At 33.3% G+C, this 20,062-nt stretch overlaps 1 protein-coding gene across 3 annotated transcripts in view; it reads right to left on the reverse strand.

The window, feature by feature from the left end:
• LOC143253195 (sushi, von Willebrand factor type A, EGF and pentraxin domain-containing protein 1-like) overlaps window positions 1-20,062 on the reverse strand; it is a 51,950-nt gene that overhangs the window by 11,475 nt on the left and 20,413 nt on the right. For 2 of the 3 annotated variants that reach the window (XM_076506631.1, XM_076506633.1), the window contains exons 9-19: window positions 19,405-19,653; window positions 18,155-18,285; window positions 16,170-16,278; window positions 14,979-15,179; window positions 12,418-12,713; window positions 8,815-9,001; window positions 6,875-7,036; window positions 6,419-6,580; window positions 3,822-3,983; window positions 2,362-2,532; window positions 1,413-1,534 (exon numbers count right to left, since the gene is read on the reverse strand). In XM_076506631.1, coding sequence (XP_076362746.1) covers window positions 1,413-1,534; window positions 2,362-2,532; window positions 3,822-3,983; window positions 6,419-6,580; window positions 6,875-7,036; window positions 8,815-9,001; window positions 12,418-12,713; window positions 14,979-15,179; window positions 16,170-16,278; window positions 18,155-18,285; window positions 19,405-19,653 — 1,952 coding nt within the window. The remainder of the gene's footprint in view (window positions 1-1,412; window positions 1,535-2,361; window positions 2,533-3,821; window positions 3,984-6,418; window positions 6,581-6,874; window positions 7,037-8,814; window positions 9,002-12,417; window positions 12,714-14,978; window positions 15,180-16,169; window positions 16,279-18,154; window positions 18,286-19,404; window positions 19,654-20,062) is intronic. The other variant, XM_076506632.1, reaches the window with a different exon arrangement.

The raw sequence follows: 20,062 nt of genomic DNA on the forward strand, positions 1-20,062 counted from the left end.
GTTGATAATCTATTGTAGTAGCCTCACTTTCAAAACACTGTTTTGCTAACTCCAACTTCAAGACGCATGGTTGTATGGATACTGCTTTCAGAACACACTGTAATTTTAATATTACTGTCCGAGGATATTGTAATAACAAACCACTCTTTAGAAGTATACTGTAAAATCTCCTACTTTTCAAGAACAAGGCACAATATTAAAACCACTTTCAAAGCACAGTTTAAAATTCATTATCTGTTTTATTGAATTTTGTGCAAATTAATAAAGAGCTGTTTGTGTTAGCCGTCCCAAATTTTAAAGTGGTAGACCTAAGATTAGGCAGCTAGTCAACACCACCCAGCGTCATTTATTGCGCTACTCTTTGTCAACGAATAGTGAGTGGGCCTCACCGTCACATTATAATTACTCAAAGAGTGAGAATATTCGGGGATGAGATTCGAACTCACAGATAACGATCCGAAGCAATAAGCCATACTGGTTTCTTTAATGTTAATACCATTTTCTAGTTTTAAATTTGTTTGTTTGTAGTTAAGCACAAAGACACACAATGGGCTATCTGTGCTCTGCTCATCACGGGTATTGAAACCTGGTTTCTAGCGTTGTAAGTCTGTAGATATACCGCTGTGTCGCTGGGGACTCAAGCTTTAATATCAGTAACAAAAAGATCACTTTCAGGGAACACTTTAGTGCTTAAAAATTAGGATATAGTGTTGTTGTTTAATGTATAAAGATTAACATATCTTTGTATTTAAATAATTTTTATTCATATTTATATATATATTCTTTCACTCGCCACTATTAACGAACTGTTTACATTCATACAGTATATGAGGTCTGCCTTTTTTAATTACTTCGTTTTTCCAAATAGCGTTGATGAGATATGAATTCAGCAAAACTAGTACCAAAGAATAGATTAGACAACCTTTTTTCTATTAAAGTTAACAGTTATGTGCGCAAGTTCGTGCACATAGTGATCCGAGTAATTTTGTTTTCGACGGTGTTATTTAAATTTCTTGTTTTGTTATTGTTTCTCTCTTTTCCACATAGCTAGATGGTTAAGGAATTCTTCTTTAATAAATAAATTACTTTCAAGTGACAGGTGGTCAGGACACTCGACTCGTAATCTGAGTGTCGCGATTTCAAATCCCTGTCGCCAAACATGCTCGCCCTTTCAGCCTTGGGAGCGTCATAATGTTACCGTCAATCCATCTATTTCTTGGTAAAATAATAGCCCAAGAGATGACAGTGAGTGGTGTTGACTACTTACCTTCCTTTTAATCAATCACTGCTAAATTAGGAACGGCTAATACAGTTAGCCCTCTTGTAACTTTTCGCGAAATTTCAAACAGACGAAACCAAATTATCTCTTTTTTTTTTCTTTATAGAACATTGTACTCTTATTGTTTTCTTACTTCATCAACACACGTTCCTCCATTCTTGCACGTCATTGAACTACCAACACGACATTCATCAATCTCTTCTTCGCAAGTCTTGCCAGTGAAACCAGGCTGGCAGATACACTGAAATCCCACAACTAAAGCAAAATGTGATTAAAACACTGCTAAAACTACTTTCAAGTTAAACGTAACTCCGAATATATAAATGGGAAATGTAACAAGCTACATGCTTTTAAGATAAACTGATTTAAAGCCACGTTTAACTTGACTCTTATAAGACTACTTCTCATTATCTCGTTATGAACATCGTCACTAGGGTTAAAGATGAAACCTTAAATGAATTTCTAACAAACAATCATAGCTCCATTTGCAATCAATTTAACTAACCCTTTCCCTTGAATTTGCAATTTAAGTTTTGTAATATTTTAGCTAATTTAATTTCTGAAAGACAAAATAACTGAAATATTTATGATGCAGTTATAGTTAGTATTATCAAAGATCATAATAAAGTTTGAAAAGAAAATTTTAGGAAGTACTGATATTTTCTGTGGCTATACGTATTGTCAAGGTAGTGGGAAAAGTGAAAATGATAAGTATTAGAATGCTTTTGGCATGAAGTCAGGACAAAGTCTAGTTTTTCTCTGGTATCGGTATTAAAACTTTTATCAAAATAAAGTAGAAAACAACGTTTCGACCTTCTTAGATCATCTTCAGGTTATCGTCATTCTCTACTTTAATTTAATAAAAGTTTTAATATCCATATCAACCGTCTTGAGATACATTTTTACTTCAAGTGGGTTTCTTGTAATCATGAACTAGTTTCTTTCTTACTGAAGAACAGTGCATTAAACGTGTATGAATAATTGAATATGTATAGAGCTATGAAAATACATGACAAAAAGTATGGCAATAAAACTGGGAGTAAAGCTTATTATATTTAAAGCAAATATTTTGTTCTACTTACCGAGATCAATACAGGTGCTGTTATGAGCACATGGTTGCTGTAAACAGGCATCGACGTTTCTTTCGCAATGTTTTCCATACATTTCAGGACCACATTCACAGGAATACGAATGTTTCAGGCTGATACATTTGCTACCATATTGACAAGGCTTTCCATAACAGTGATTGAACTCTAAACAAAAAAAAAAGCAACAAAATACAATGTATTTTAGAAGCTCCCCTCCCCCCAGTTGCACGATGGTATGATTGTAGACTAGTATGTACTGCTAGAAACCGGGTTTCGAAATGTGTAGTAGGCAAAGCAAGCGCTTTGTGTAAATTTGTATTTTTGCGGATTCGAATCCCAGTTACACCGAACATGTTCGCCCTTTCAACCGTGGGGACGTTATGATATTATGGCCAATCCCACTATTCGTTGATAAAAGAGAAGGCCAAGAATTGGCGGTGGGTGATGATGATTAGCTGCCATCCCTCTAGTCTTACACTGTCAAATTAGGGAGAGCTAGCGCAGATAGCCCTCATGTAGCTTTGCGCGAAATTCAAAAACGAACAAACAAAACTTTGTGTTTAATTGTATACAACAACAACAGCGTTTTAGGAAAGAAAATATTAATAGAAGTTATATACACTGCTGGCCAAAGTCTTAAGGCCAATGAACATAAAGAAAATATATGCATTTTGTGTTGGGATATCCTTATCGTGTCAGTAACGTTGGAAGCCATCTGAACAATCCAGGTTAAATTTTTCTCATCAGAGAACAAAACCTTTGTCCACATTTCTTCGTCCCATGTTTGGTGCTTCTCAGCAAAAACCTTCGTCTTATTGTTCTTGAGCTACATTCTGCATCCGTAAGGGCCTTAATCTGGTTCGACAATTGGCTGGTGTCTTGCCGGATAACCCCTCGAATCCTCCTGCTCAATCCCGGGGAAATTTTCTTGGGCCGATCACTTGAAATTCTCGTTCCGTAGCCCTCAGGGTCTTTTAGGAAATTTGCAACAACAGTTTTACTACGCCCAATCTCACCAGCAATGGCACGTTGAGAGAGATCTTGCTTTTGCAGCTCGACAATTCTGCCACGTTCAAACTCAGTCAACTTTTTAGCATTTACCATGTTTTTACCCATTGCAACACAGGAGATGTCAGCGAGAGATGTTGAACACAAATGACTAAATTTCGTTACGTGTTTACCGATTAACGATTCGTTTCAGTATGATCTTAAACTTTTGACCAGCTAGTATTTAGGCTAATTTCATAGTGTTCACATTTTCCCTATTAAATGCTAAAAAAGTTTTTTGTTTTTTTCCCTTTTCGTATTTTTATCTTTCGAAGCTCTACTCAAATAAATGGTTGAATCTAACAGCACAAAATGCATATTTTTTCTTTATGTTCATTGACCTTAATATTTTGGCCAGCAGTGTATAAAACAAATAAAGTGTACATAAGTATTTGTAAGCAACGTACCAATACAATCGTTTGAAGACCTGGCACCTTTTTCTGCAGTTGTTAAGTTTTCTGAGCATTCCTGGCAAAATAACTGACCATAATTAAACTGGTAGTACCCGATTGGACACTGTTGGCATGGTTTTAAACCGGTGTCAGAAAAGCTCCCGGGCTCACAATTTTCTGAAATACAAAAGTAATACTGATCAAAATACACATACCTCTTTTCATGATTATATTGAGATACCTTTATGTTTAACGAACTTGTTTTTGTGCTTAATTATCTATTTATTTGGTGTCCGTTGTATGGTATTTTACTAATACATTATAACAGCGGATATATATCAATTTTCAAAATTTTATGATGCGTTACCTGCCGCAATTCTTTTTTGCACCAAGAACTTGAAAAATAAATAAGAAATAGTGACACTAGTCTTAATTTTTCCAGCTATCCTACGAAAAAAAAAAACACTTAACAATGTTGACGGACTTGAAGTTTCAGAATTTTGAGCAAAGCTTCACAAGGACTATCTTCACACAGACGCAAATGATTCTGAACTTATTTTACAGGGGGACACTTCATATTCAACCATTCCAGAAAACACTGAACTTAAAAAACTTAAAACTTATGACATGCAAAGGCGAGAGCTTTACCAATTGAGACATAGGGTTAATTAAACGTCTACCACTCGTTAGTAAGTAGCATTTTATTAAAATCTCAAACCACTAGATAAACACTTCTTGACTCCTTTACTTATTGTGGCAGATTACTTGAATATTTAAACAAATTAATATTCAATTAATAAAGATCATTTTACAGAATTTTCCTTCTAATCATAATTTATTTTTTACGCCTAAGTTTCAAAACGATTTCAGTTGAACTGTTAAACGTTTGTGAATTGATGATTAACTTACAAATTGCAAGAGGTATACAACTGTTTTCAAAAAGTACTATTCTACGAGGGCTGTTCAAAAAATACGCGGACTGTTTGAATTGCGCGGCTCCAGTTGGTTCCAGGGGAATCCGCTTGGTGTCGCTAGGTTTGCACAGATCAGCTGATTACGACGCCATTTCCCGATTGCAGATATCTTCATTTATGTATTAGCTACGCGGTTTTAAGTGAAGTGCGATTTTTTCGTTTGGCGGATTTTAGAATGAATGACCTGAAGGAGCAACGACTTGCTCTGAAATTTTGTGTTAAACTTGGAAAATCTGCGACTAAAACTTTTGCTATGCTTAACACGGCTTACGGTGATGTTGCTATAAATCGTACGGCATGTTTCAAGTGGCATGAACGTTTTAAGGATGGTCGACAGTCCATTGAAGATGATGAGCGTCCTGGACGTCCTTCCACGTCAACTGACGACCCACACGTCGACAAAATTAACACCCTGGTGCGGGCAAATCGACGTCTGACTGTTAGGGAGCTTGCTGAAGAGTTTGGGATATCAGTTGAATCTTGTTACGAGATTTTGACCGAAAAATTGAAGATGCACCGCGTTGCTGCGAAATCCAGCCCTCAGAACTCGTGAGTTTTTTGGCCAAACACTCGATCACTGTTCTTCCCCACCCCCCTACTCACCTGATCTTGCTCCTTGCGATTTTTTCTTGTTCCCCAAACTCAAAAGACCCTTGAAAGGAAGAAGATTTGAGACGATTCCCGAGATTAAGGCAAATGCGACGAAGGAGCTGGAGGACATTACAAAAGAAGCGTACCAGGACTGTTTCAACAAGTGGAAACACCGTTGGGATAAGTGTGTGCGTTGGGGAGGAGAGTACTTTGAAGGGGTCCCAGACCTATAACTTCTAAATAAAGTACATTTTGTTTTATGACGTCAGTCCGCGTATTTTTTGAACAGCCCTCGTATTATAATTCTATTTTTATCCAATTACTCAGTCTATTATGCTTCGTAATTTAGCATAGCATATTATTTATTGTCTAAGAAAGTAAAAAAGTTCATCCTTTACTGTCACACTTGGACTAAATTACGAAACTCAGTAAAAAAGTGTAATGACCTTTCCCTTGTTCTCTAATTGTGCAACTTTATTCTCACGCAAAAGACAAAAACAAAACCAATTTCATATGCTTAAGAGGTGGGGATGGGATGTTTAAAATTATGAGATGTGTTCATACTTCATCTCATATGTATAATAAGTGCAAGATTCAAATAGAACTATTCTCTCTCTCGGACATACAACAGCGTATACCTCATTTTTTTGCGCATTTAATTTCATTTCATGAACCGTGGCACAAGATGTTCATATATAAATTTGTTTTTGCAAGAATAAATTAAAGAATGATTACACTTTCAATAGTTTCTAAAGAAAACGCTGATACCCGTTTCTATTATAGACAAATTAATTAAATAAAATATAAAGTACTGTCAAATGAAATGATCTTTAGAATAACGATAAAGTAAACATGTATATTTGTTGCACTACAAGAGACATACAAAATGAGATGTTTTACAAATATCATAAATATTTAGCATTAATTTGTTCACGACACCAAACTTATCTGGAAAAACACATGTTTAACCATTAATACAACAAAATTACGTGAAATTTCGTTCAGAATTTGATAATAATTATATTCTGAAAACATCATGTGACTAACCTTTACAGTCGAGAATATCTGTGGCGCCCTCTATCCATGTTGTCATCAAGGAGGGGCAAGATAAACATGAAGTTTGTTGTGTTTCGTTTTGATATGTTCCAACTGGACAAGCCTTACATGTTTCCAAACCAGTCAAAGAAAAAGTACCAGGAGGACATCTTTCTAAAATAGATAAATATGCGTCAATTGTTGGCATATGGCATATCTCTATTTTTGTTAAACTAAATTGTGAATTCATATTGTAAAAGGTTCTAATTTTTTCATATAGAAATTGTAAACACGTTATTTCAACACATCATGAACACTTTATTAGAAAGTATAAGTTAATGTTAATCAAATTAACAATAATGAAAATCGGGTTAATTAAAAATAAAAGCTGTTGAAATGGTATAGGATTATAGGAAAAAAGTACAATAATGACAATTTGAATTCTAAATTCTACTTATTATGGATTACCTTTACATTTTGTACTGTTTTTAGTCCCTGTTTCTTCAGTTAGCGATCCTTCCGGACATAGCTTACATTTTATCTGACCTTCTTCATCTTGAAATTCGCCAATAGGACAAAAGTCACACACATCGCTGCTTCGATTATGGAATGTACCCAGAGGACATTGTACTGTCATAAATAAATAAAAGAAAACAACACACTACAATTTTATACGGTTATAAATATTTTCAGTGGTGGTTTTGATTGATCATAGTATAAATTTGTGGACTAGACAAGGCGAGCAAGAATTTTTGCATATTTGTATTTTTATATTTTAAACAGGTAATAATTAATAAGAGTTTTGTAAGCTCGATACACAAGTGTTTTAATTAGGTTTTCTCTAAATACAGATGGTACATAGCTACTGAAATGAATACTGTCCAACGAAGGCTGGCTTACGGTACACTCTAATTGACAAAACACCATTTTTTGTTAGTGGTATGAATGAGATATTTTTATTTCCTGACATTCTAACCTAAAGTTAATATTACTAAGTGAGAAATTGTTTTGCTTTATTTTGATACTAAAGTTATTATCAATATATCTATGGTAGTATAAAAGTCGAAATCTTGTTGGACAATTTAGCAGCCTTTATTCTTAATTAATTATACATATATGTCATAAGATATTACGTTAGGCCCATTATGTTTTCGGACATCACGTTTTTAATCTAGTCCCTTGGGAATTTTTAACAATTAGAAGAGTGTATAGACCACTCTATACTTGTCATTACCATTGTCAACAATGCGTTTTTTGCTCGATCCTCAGTTCTTCAAGCCAGCTGGTATAGATTAAGAATGTACTGTTAAAATGTATATAATAGTCCTAAAATATTGTTTTATGAAAAATATAATTAGTTACATTCATATTGCACTCGTTTGTAAAATGTTTTACAGTATAGACGGTATTCTTCACAAAAACAAAGAAATAAGTTAACTAAATCTGACGCTAAGCTGGATCCCACATTAATTCCATCTGGCGGCTCGTAAGTCTTTCCTTTGAAGATAATATGAAATTATTTAGCAACAAAGTTTAACAAATTTTTGATAATTAATTTAGGTATTCTTTTCTTAGTTTTATCCTCTTTATAGTTTGTACACATCTCTATGGATTCATCAAGTGAACAAAGATCCGATGTTAAAGCTAGTACATAATGCCTCTTTATGAAAATATAGGTCTTTCAAATCATTATACTTTGGTGTAAACCCATCGGCGTAGGGTTTTGCAAACAGTTTCATTACTTGTTTTTGGTGTTCAGATCTTGGTAAGTGGCTTTATGATACTGCCTCTCGTGTTTTTTGTCTTTTTTTTGTTATTTTTGAAATACTAAAAGAGTCGACAGTTCAATTCTATTAAATTACTTCAGCTTCTGTTATTGAAATCAATATTAAGGTTAATTCAGTCAAACAAGCATTCACTGTAACAAGAAGGTAAATCAATAATATTTAAATAGATATATTTGTGTACTTACTAGTTGTTTGCTATAGCATACAAATGTAACGTTGTGTTTTATAAACACTTTGTAAACGTTAATCGGATTTTAATTCAGTGAAACGTGAACGCACACAACTCATCTTAAGGTGTGTTTTTTCCTGAATTTACCACAAAATGATTATGAAATAAATTACATAAGTATCATCGTTTTTGTTATTAATTAACAAAAAAGTTAATCTGCCATAGTGAATTCTTACTTTATAAAGTTTTGTTAACATAAGATCGAATCAAAAACGTAATATTGTTCTTTCTTTCAATAAAATTTTTTTTCTCTTTACAATATTGTACGGATTGATAACAAGAAAGAGAGTAGTGATACGTAGAATTACGAAAAATGCTATCTACAATAAACACAAACACGTACTTAATATGTTGGGAGTCATAACTGAAATAATAAATTTTGAACATCTTACCACATTCTTCATTCTTCAGAATAGCACCAGGATAACATAATAGCTGGGTTGGAGTGTCAACTACTACACTAAATGGCTCTACATCAACAGATTTTTCTTGCCAAATATCTTCGTCTGTATTTTCAGTCTTCATGTTTGCCACAATTCTATTCACTGCCTCCAACAAATCTTGAAACGAAGACACATTCTGTTTGAAAAAAATAAGGAAACTTCACTTCTCCCAACTTCCGAAGTTAGCTAGAAACTAAGGTAACAAAGTGAATCTATTTCTAAACTGTGACGCAAGGGGTGAGATGATTAAAAAGAAATGGCAGTGAGTTTAAAAGTAAACAAAAATATACCATGTATATAATATATGTAAGTATATTTATTCATACATCCAAAGACAATCATTAGTAAGAAAAAGACACTAAGGAAAGTTATGCCACTTTCACACATGATGTTCGTATTAGCGAAAACTGTACATCATTCAGAAATGTTTGCTATGTGAAATTGAGAAATAATTAATACAAATGCATCATATATACACAATGAATAGTTATTTTTGTATGTAAGATAGACCAATCATGTGATTCTTGCTTGTCGTTTATAAATAAGGATGTGTGGCAATGCTATGGATAATACTCAAGACAATGGATAAGAACAAAAATACCAGTAGATTTGATAGTAATTTCTCTGACAGGCTTGTTAAAGGCGGTTTTCATGGTAGTCTGTAAATAGAGCCAGTTGATAAAGAATATGTTTTACTATGAAGATAAATTATCGTCGTCTGTTAAATGACTTAGGGAGAAAATATTTGAACAAACTTATAAAAGTTATTTTTCGGGTAGCGTCTCATTTTACCAATTTCTTCAACAACATTATGATTCTAAGTATGTCAAGTGAAGGACGTTACAATGAATTTTATCTGCCACTGGAGACTAGAACAAAAACTCATCCTGATCCAAACATGAGAGAACAGGATATTGTCGCTGCTAAAGGTTACTCGACCCCATGCTAGGTGGAGGTTCTAATTAATACGAGGTAAAGATTCAACTGAGGTACACGTTTGTTCCTTTACCACTAAATAATTGATTTTGTGCACTAAGTGTGTGTTTTCTCATAACTTATTTTTCTGAGAAATGTAGTAAATGTGAACATTTTTATAAATATAACACTTGTAGATTTTTTTTTTGTATTCCATATACTTCAAAACAGTATTGGTTATGGTACTTGAAGAAGTACTATACTTACATCTCTAGTTCTTGCTTTATCTCATCCATTCATTGGTTGCTATTTTATAAAATTTATTGTTCCATACTTCAAGAGAGTTGCAATGAAAAATAACTTTTATTATGTGCTGTTTTAATGGAAAAGCCATAATTAATTTGCTGTTACTATAAAGCGTCTTTTACGATGCAGAAAACTGGATTTTGATCCACTTTGTGGCAACAGCATAAATAGGTCTTTTTGTAGCTTTATGCTTAATTACAGACAAACAAAATGTAAAATGTTTTTAAAACTTTTCTAGTGGTTGAAATAACATGCAACCACTCTTTACAAGGAGAAATATTCATACAACGAGGTTTCGGAAGATTTTGATTTGTTTTAACACAAATCTGTAGAATGCGTTACCTTTGCATTGCCCATAATAGAGATCTAATCCCACATTTTAACATCTTAAGCTCTTAAGCTTACAACTAAATCACAGCAATCCCACTTGAATACGTATCTATCAGTTCTCCTAATACAGCTTCAATAATGTTTTTATGATTTGGGGCAAGTTTACACATACGCTTGAAAACTACAAACCTCAGACCAATTTATAGTACGAGACAGCGTTTTCATTAATGTCTTCAGATGAATGCTGTTATCATGGAAATGTCACCTTACAGACATTGTAAGGAAACAGAAGAAATACATCATTATTAAGTACACTTACATCAAACTTATTCATCATTTTAAAAAGTGTGAGTGAGCGTTCAAAATGGCTTGTTTCAATATGATAATTTCATCATAGCAAAGAAAACTAAATACACGGTGTCCCAAGAACATGTATACGCACTTTGAATGATTATAACTCACTCAAAGTTTCTTTTTACAGGTACAACTGATTTGAAGTAATGGCAGAAGCAAGACTAAGCTTTGAGAAAAGGAAATTTCTCTTAAAGTGTTACAGGAAGTGCGAAAACTTAGCTGAGGTGTAGAGACGGTTTAGAAGGGAGTTTTAAATAGATCCACCAAGGCGACTCATCATTACTCGCATAAGAGATAGGTTTGAAACAAATGGAACTGTTTAAGACGTCCATAAAGGGCGTTCTGGAAGACTGCAGTCGTCCACCAGTCCCACACGAGAAGCAGAGCTGTTAGAAAGTCTCCACCGATCTCCAAGAAAATATGTTCGGCAAACAGCCCGTGAGACAGGAATCCCAAAATTGAGCGTCCATCGCATGTTGAAGCGCGTTCATTGGAAAAGTTTTATACCGCCATTAGTCCACGCCCTCAGTAAAGATGATCCTGACCGGAGAGTTGAGTTTTGTGAGTGGTATCTGGCAAAATCTGTAGAGGATGCACAGTTTCCAAATAAGTCTGTGTGGAGCGATAAGACCACATTTAAGTTAAATGGCTCAGTTAATCATCACAATTTCACCTACCGAGCACCTCAGAACCCGCATGTTACTGTTGAACATCACGAAAACTTACTAGGGGTTACAGTGGGTATGAATTATCAGCGTTGGGCGTAATTGGACCATTCTTTTTCGAAAACACAGTCACTGATCTCGTTTATCTGAACTTGCTGCAAGAATCTGTTGTGCTACACATTCGAAAGCAATTTGTAGATGAGGAGTTTTATTCCCAGCAAGATGGAGCATCTCCCCACTACCATCGTAATGTGAGGACCTATCTTGACGAAATTTTGCCGAACAGATGGATTGGGCGAAGAAGCAGCACTGAATTTTTCTCACGTTTACCAGATCTCACACCTCTGGACTTTTTTTCATGGGAATACGTCAAAGACAAGGTTTATAGCACAAAACCTGCAACAGTCAATGAGATGAGAGCAACAATTGAAAGGAAATGCACCCAAATACCAAATGAAATGATTCGTGAAGTTTGCAATTCCATCTGTCCGCGTTATCAGCAGTGCCTGGATCAGAACGGTAATCAGTTCGAACACTTGCGATAACTCAAAAGATTCTATACTTGTCTTCTTAAACTTGGATTATAAAACCTAGATATGTCTTAATAAGCATTGTATTTATAATAATTTTAAGTCTGTATAAATTTTTGGGACACCCTGCATGTACAATGTAACAATTTTTAACAGAAATAATTTAATGCGTTGAAAGTGATAGCTTTAAGTTTCCCTTTAATGACTACCTGAATATTTGAGTAAACGTTTGATAGATATATTATATAAACATCTCGCTAATAAATACGTTAGCCTATATGTGTTTTTCATTTTTGATTGATAGAACATAAAAATATTTAATTTCTTTACTTCTCTTACATTTTAATATCTGTAATACTGATATTATACCATAATTGACCTACATTTTAACAAATATTTCAGAGCTGGCAGTAAACCGTTTTATAATGTTTTGGTAAGAAAGCTTAACTTACATTTTTACCTGCAGATACTGTAAATTCCACCTCAATCTCAAGCATCTGGTCAAGAAGTAGTTTCGAAACATCTCTTTTCCTTCTGGCTAGAGTCAGATTGACTTTACCACATTTTACTTGAACTTTTTCAATAGTACAAGATCCCTCTGATGTACAGTACTGGGTTGTATTGAACTGCTTCGTAAAATGATTTAGAAAAAGTGTTTTGATAACTTCTTGAACACGTGGGTCAGAACAGTTCCCTGCAAAGTACTGGCCGCTAACAGCCTTTCTAATCTTCGATGGAACATACCACTCTGTAAACGTGTTAAATGTTAAAACGACAGCAATAATTACCGAGTACTACAGAGATTAACTGTTACATGTTAATTTCGAGATTTTCTTTAAACATTTGACAAGGTGCCACATAAGCGACTTATAAAAGTAAAGTATAAATAATTTACCCTAAATTAAAGACGTTGCTAATTTGTTACTATCCTAAATATTTGGCACTAACATTTTACAGATTAATTAAATAGGTAATAGTTCCAGTAGTCAAGAAAATAGTTTTCAACAAAAAAACTAACTTTTTTGTATTTTTATACAATATGTGTATAAGCTATATGTGATATAGCTATTCTAAGGAATACAGGCACACGGTTCGGCGGCCATGTTGACCTAGTTTATTTTCACGTGTAAACTAACCAGCACGTAGCTTTTAACAAAGTATGTTAAATGTGTTTAAAATGCTCAACATTCTTCTGTATGCCTCCACATCATTTTGTTATGTTAAATTATTCGAAAACTTCTTTGGCCCTTCTTTCATCTACGTTATTGGTGTAAATCAGAAAAAGAGAAAAGGTCCTAAGACTGATCCTTGAATTACCCTACTTGTGACAACAATCCAATACGACTCAATTCCATTTATAACTCTCTGCTTTTTTTTTTCACCTAGCTACTCTTCTATTCAATTAGCTAACTTGTCTCCAACACGTATGAGAGGAGTGAGGTTTGATATGTTGTATTTATGTGTGGATCTTGATACATATCTGTTTGACGACTTACGTAATGGTTGTAATTATAAGTGGAATGAATTAAGAGAGTTTAAAGTGAGTCTGGTTTGTTTACTTATCAAAATGCTGAACCTCGTTCTCGTGACGACCTTGACAAACTATATAAGGAAAATCGTGTTTCAGTGTGTTGTGAAAAATATCAATAATTTAACCTACAAAGATATTGATGCTATATTTATTTTACAGTACAAAAAATTTTAGAAGTAATAAATATAACAATATCGATAGTCAACATAAATGAGAAAGGGTTTGACAAAAAACAAAACAAAAACGCTTCAAAACATTTATTTGCATGTAAAGATTGTTTGTTTGTTTTTTGGAATTTCGCACAAAGCTACTCGAGGGCTATCTGTGCTAGCCGTCCCTAATTTAGCAGTGTAAGACTAGAGGGAAGGCAGCTAGTCATCACCACCCACCGCCAACTTATTTTCATATAAAAGATGTGCACAAATTGTTCAACCTAATACGATACAAAAAATAAAAATTCCTCCAAGTATTTTTACAAGATACCGAAATTTCTACTTTGGAACGTATTAAATTGGTTTAAAGTCTGATTCAATTATTATAAAATTCAAAGAAACTTATTTTGAGTATTTTAAGCATGCTCATTATATATTCCTGATAAACTTTCCTTAATAAAAGATAAGGTAACAGCTAAAGGTTTTGTTAATTTATAACAAAGAAAACTAAAAGAAATATATTAAAGAAAGAATATTTTTATCTGGAAATAATAATAAAGTTTATTTCTTGAACTTAACTCTGCTGTAAGAGTTCAAAATAAATAAAGTATTTATTCATTTTATTTACTTGTGATTGGTTTTTTTTTTCTTTATAAACATAATTTTCAGGCCCAAATTTATCGCGTCGCTTTTTCCTACAATACCATACCTTCAGCTACTTTTGTTTAATTTCAGATTGAGTTTCTTATCATTTCTCTTATAACCAAAGTTTCTTCTATACTTAAATATGCAAATTATCGACGTTTTAATTCTGGCATGGCCAGATGGGTTAAGGCGTTCGGACTCGTAATGTGAGAGTCGCGGGTTCGAATCCCTGTTGCACCAAACATGCTCGCCCTTTCAGCCATGAGGGTGTTATAATGTGACGGTCAACCCCACTATTCGTTGGTAAAAGAGTAGCCCAAGAGTTGACGGTGGGTGGTGATGACTAGCTGCCTTCCCTCTAGTCTTACACTGCTAAATTAGGGACGACTAGCTCAGATAGTCCTTGAGTAGCTTTGCGCGAAATTCCAAAACAACAAAACAAACTCTAATAAACATAATAATAGTGGAACTTAATTTACATATGTAGATCTTACTAACATAAACTTTTGAATTCGGCCGATAACCATTTATAACATGCGAATATTAAAAGTCCAATGAACACTTTCCAAAATGTGTTTTCAAAATTTTTGTAATCACTGAATACTATTTTAATTGACAATATATATAAATTCACTTGTATAACTTTGATACAGACATACCATGAAATGTAATTATTGCTACATACCTGCACAGTCTGGCCATGGAACTGGATAGTTGAGCGGATCAGTCTCCCACTTGGATGTGCTTTCACAAATATACCATTCCGCAGGTTTTGTAATGAAATCAAAGTTTTCATTACAGTATACCTGACAGAACTGTCCGTACAACCAGTCATCGCACGCTAAGGCACCATTTACTGGAGGTGGGTAAAATGGGCAATGATTCTCTATAAAATAATTTAGTATCAGAAAAACATATGTTCTATGAGGAAAGAAGTATTTAATTTTCATCAGTACACCTAGGGTCCATATGGACCCTGACGATAAATATTTTTTCAATGATCACTTTTATTTTTATGTAAGTATCACATTATTATTCTCTGACACAAAATGTGACTTGACATTTTACAACAACATGCTAAAGCGTTGTACCAAAACAAAGTACATACAATCAATGATTAGTTTCAAAATGACAAAATCGTTGTTTAGGAACAGTTCGTTCAACAATCACATTTGAAGTTAACTTTAAAACTTTCTAAAGGGGTTGATTGAAATAGTTATGTCATAGACATCTATCTTTAGTCTTTCTGAAGAATTTTGAAACGTCGTTGAATCTATTTGTACTAAATCTTTAATCTTCCAAGTTTATCTCTGCAGTTGTTGCCTTGAATATGACAATTGTTACCCCCTTTATCTTGGATTCTTTCATTGATATAGAAAAATTACACCAAATACTTGAAAGAACCTCGTTTAGTGCGCCCTTCATAAAATAAAATAGTATCTGTTTTGTTTCAAATATTAAGTAGTAGTTTTAATAATTCGAATGGAAGATTTATCTTGTTCTACTTCAGAAATGTCGTAATCTGAGGGTCGCGGGTTGGAATCCCCGTCACACCAAACATCATCGCCCTTTCAGCCGTGGGGGCGTTATAAAGTTACATTCAATCCCACTATTCATTGGCAAAAGAGTAGCCTAAGAGTTGCCGGTGGGTGGTAATGACTAGCTGCCAAAGTCTTATACTGCCAAACTAGGGACGTGTAGCTTTCCGCAAAATTCAAAAAACAAACAAACGAACATCAGAAAGGCATATATAAACATCTGTTTCGTATATGAATAGAACACAAGTAATAAAAATTCAAATTTAAAAGCAAAATCAAACAAATATAAAAAATAACCTCATATTTTAGTAGTTTTGTATTACGATAAATGTACTTACTTTTTACAATGACATCAAATTTACAAGTTGCTTTGTTACCACTGGGATCTTCTGCATAGTAAACCACAGAGGTGACACCTGGTGGATATCTTTCTCCAGATTTTTCATTCTTAGTGAATAAAATATATTACTGTCAATAGCATTATTATCATTGTATACCATATTCTATCATCAGGAAGATAATGTTGAGTTTGTTTTAGTCCTTCTTTCCAATAAAAACAGTCACATAAAAAAATTGAAGACTTAGAGCAGGAGTGGGCAACTTATTTTTTATAATGGCCACAACTGTAGCTAATGAAAACAACGTTGGCCACACTATTAAAAAAATTAAAATATGTTAGTTTAATCAAAATAATTGCATTTCAACTAAACTTCAATGTGTAAATTATGGGGGTTTTCATCAACAAGTTTCGTGACATTTGTCTCAATATCTGTGGATCCAAACATGGAAAATAATTTTGAAATTGCTATATTTAAATTTGCAATACTCTCATTTATCAGAATAGTGAGCCACATCTCTCTGATAGAATATTTTTGTTTACCTTTTATGTGTTCTACACTTTGCAGGGTAAGCATCTCGTCTTCAAATCCGCACTTATCCAAAGACAAAAAAGATGTAATTTCCTTACTGAAATTACTGAAGTCAAATTGAAATGGATTATGCAAAAATTCAAATATCAATTTCAAATTTTTAAATTCGGAGAAACGTGATTCAAATGTTTGATATAGATTTTTGATCCAGTTTACATAGAGATCATATTTAGCATCAGAGAAATCATAGTCCTTATTATTTTCTAGAAAACTATTCAAATTTGCAAAATGTGTGAAATCATTCTTTTGAAATTGTTCCGCAAGGAGGTTTAGCTTTAATTGAAATTCATGAATAGACTGTGTTTGTTCGCTTATTATTTTACCTCTTTCCTGAAGCTTCGTACTCAAATTATTCAAGTGAGCCATCATCTCACAAAGAAAGTTCAGACCACACTGCCATGACAAAGTTTCAATTTCAGGGAATTTTAATCTTACCTTTTCCCTCTGCCTTCCCTATAGTCTTAAACTGCTATATTAGGGATGGCTAGCGCAGATAGCCCTCGTATAGCTTTGCGCAAAATTCAGAACAAACAAACAATCATATAAATAATTTACACTATTATTGATTATAACCCATCTTATCTGAAAACGCCACACAAAGTTTAAACTTGTAGGTAGTAGAAATAATCATATTATGCCCAGCAATAGGAGTAGTAATGTGGTACAGTTATGCTTCCCACGCTGAAACAAGTGTATATATTTCTATTTTGTGGTTAACTGTTCAAGTTTTTTTCTAAGGCGCACAAAATCACTTGGCTTACTATGTTATTAAAGTGTTCAATATTGTAATGTCTTTTAAATAATCTGTAGTTTGAAACTATTTAATATTAACCTCTTCAAACTTCGAATACATTTTGTTTGTTTTTTTGTTTTGAATTTTGCGCAAAGCTACTCGAGGGCTACCTATGCTAACCGTCCCTAATTTTGCAGTGTAAGACAAGAGGGAAGGTAGGTAGTCATTACCACCCACTGTCAACTCTTGGGCTACTCTTTTACCAACGAATAGTGGGATTTACCGTCACATTATAACGCCCCCACGGCTGAAAGGGTGATGCTTTATTCTATGTTATAAACATTTATAGTGTTAAAACAATTTATTATATTTACGGAATAAATTTCCAAAAAGCGAAATCATAGCCATGAGATTATTAAAAAAGAAACTTACTATGTGGTGGGATCACATGCATATTGCTTACATTGTGTTAAAAATGTTAATAGATTTTATAAGCTTCCTCATCAGAAAAAAACAACAAAAAACAATATGTGATCTACAAAAACATAGTGTTAGACTTCAGGTACTAGATACGTATTTTACTTATAAGCATACAAACAAAAAGAAGCATCATTTATTTATGAATCTTAAATTAACTTCAAATTATTTAAATTATACTTACTGAAAAAGTTTTCAACTTTTTTAAAGAATTGTCCCAAAATTTAGGTTCACTCCACGATACTTCTATGTCTAGTTCATCGGTCTCTAACTCAATTGTTGAAGGACAAGAAAGGACTATAGGACGTTCATTGTCTGTTTTAAATAATTCAGAACCTATTGAACTTTATTAAGACCAAGGTAAATAGACACGAAGGAAATCTTTTTGCCACTAGTAGAACCAAATTCAACTATATAAAATACTAACATCAGTACAGAAATAAAAATATCCTGTACACATAGTTGATATAAAAAACAGGAATCAGTCCTGTTTATTACCTTTACCATAATTGTATATGATATTCTACATTTATTACGGATCGAAATTAAGATCCAGATTCCAGATCTTATATCTTGAAAAACTGATATTTTGAAGAAACTCCCAATATTCCTTTGACTTGACACATTGATGCGTTACTACATTCATTAGAAGTAAGAATTTGCAAAAGTATTCAAGTTGTCTACTTAGAAAGAGGACTAGCTTGTTTTCACTAAAAACATTTTTGTGATGCTAATACTTGCATCTATTGTATAACAGAAGTTAGTGCGACTCTATTTTTAACAACAATAAACAAGCCAGCCCAAAATGACTTTGAAGTGTTACATTACTTTTCAATTTCTTCGGCATAGTAATTGTACTAACTAGATATCACATTAAGTACCTACAGTTAGCCATTCAATTAGTAATTCATAAATACACGGGAACTGGTTATTGTTGGTGATTTAATAGTGTAATGCAAAAATAATATGTGACTTGCTGTGCAACATATAAATAACAACACTGTGGGTGTATACAATGATATAGTTACATGGAATATACTTTGTATTGTATATTTAACTATATACAGCAATTAATATGTTGAGAACTACAAAACAGTAAATACCAATGGCTAGCTGAAAAATAACTCAGAAAGAATCTAAATCATCGCTCTCGTTGAACAAGCGGTAAGCTTGAGGGCTTATACTCTGCAAATTGGGTTTCAATATCAGTAATGGACAAAACACAGATGGTCTACTGTTTAGCTTTACACTTAAACACAATTAACTACATTGTGTGAAACTCAATTTTCTATAAATCTACATCAGCCTTATCTCGTTTAACTTCTTTTAACAAGTGTCCTCTAGGTTATTATAAAATGTAGTAAAATAATTGAAAGTTCAAGTGCCAAGGTATCAGAATAAATAATTGGAAAAGTAAACTCTGATAAATTATACCTTTCACAGTGATTAAAGTTTTGCATTTAAACGATAATAACGCTGAATCCGTTGCCTTGAAAGAAATTACAGTAGTTCCTATAGGAAACTTTGCTGGAAACTTCAGTGCAGGAGACCAGGCGATTTTTGGTTTGAGATCGCTATTATCTGAGGCATGAAGTTCTGGTAACTTGACATAAGCGTAGTTCTTCTTTGGCTCTGTTGAGAACACTTTCGATGGTGGACACTTTAAACTAGGAGGCTCAATATCTGTATAAGTTAGAAACTATCTGATTGAAGGACATTTTCAGACTCGATTTAAAACTTTCTTTTTCTATCATAACACAGTAACTTAAAGATCTTATCTGATGGACACGATCATAATCACTACTTATAAGTTAACCATTTATAATTCAAAAAGTGACACAAAAGCAACATTTATTTATATGTGAACGTATTATAAAACATTACGTTCATTTCAAGGATGGTATGATATTTAGAATGTTACATGAGAATTAAGAGTAGACACAAAGAAAAATCATAGTTTAGAAAATAAACTGAAGTCCCTTTTAAGAAAATAAGTTTGATATAATGTTACAAAAACGCCAGCATAAAAATGAAAATAAGTTGAACTACTATTAAAAAATAATAGAGGTTTAATTATGGATTTTAAAAACAT

This window comes from Tachypleus tridentatus, chromosome 6 (genome assembly GCF_004210375.1).
Source record: "Tachypleus tridentatus isolate NWPU-2018 chromosome 6, ASM421037v1, whole genome shotgun sequence".
Taxonomy (NCBI): domain Eukaryota; kingdom Metazoa; phylum Arthropoda; class Merostomata; order Xiphosura; family Limulidae; genus Tachypleus; species Tachypleus tridentatus.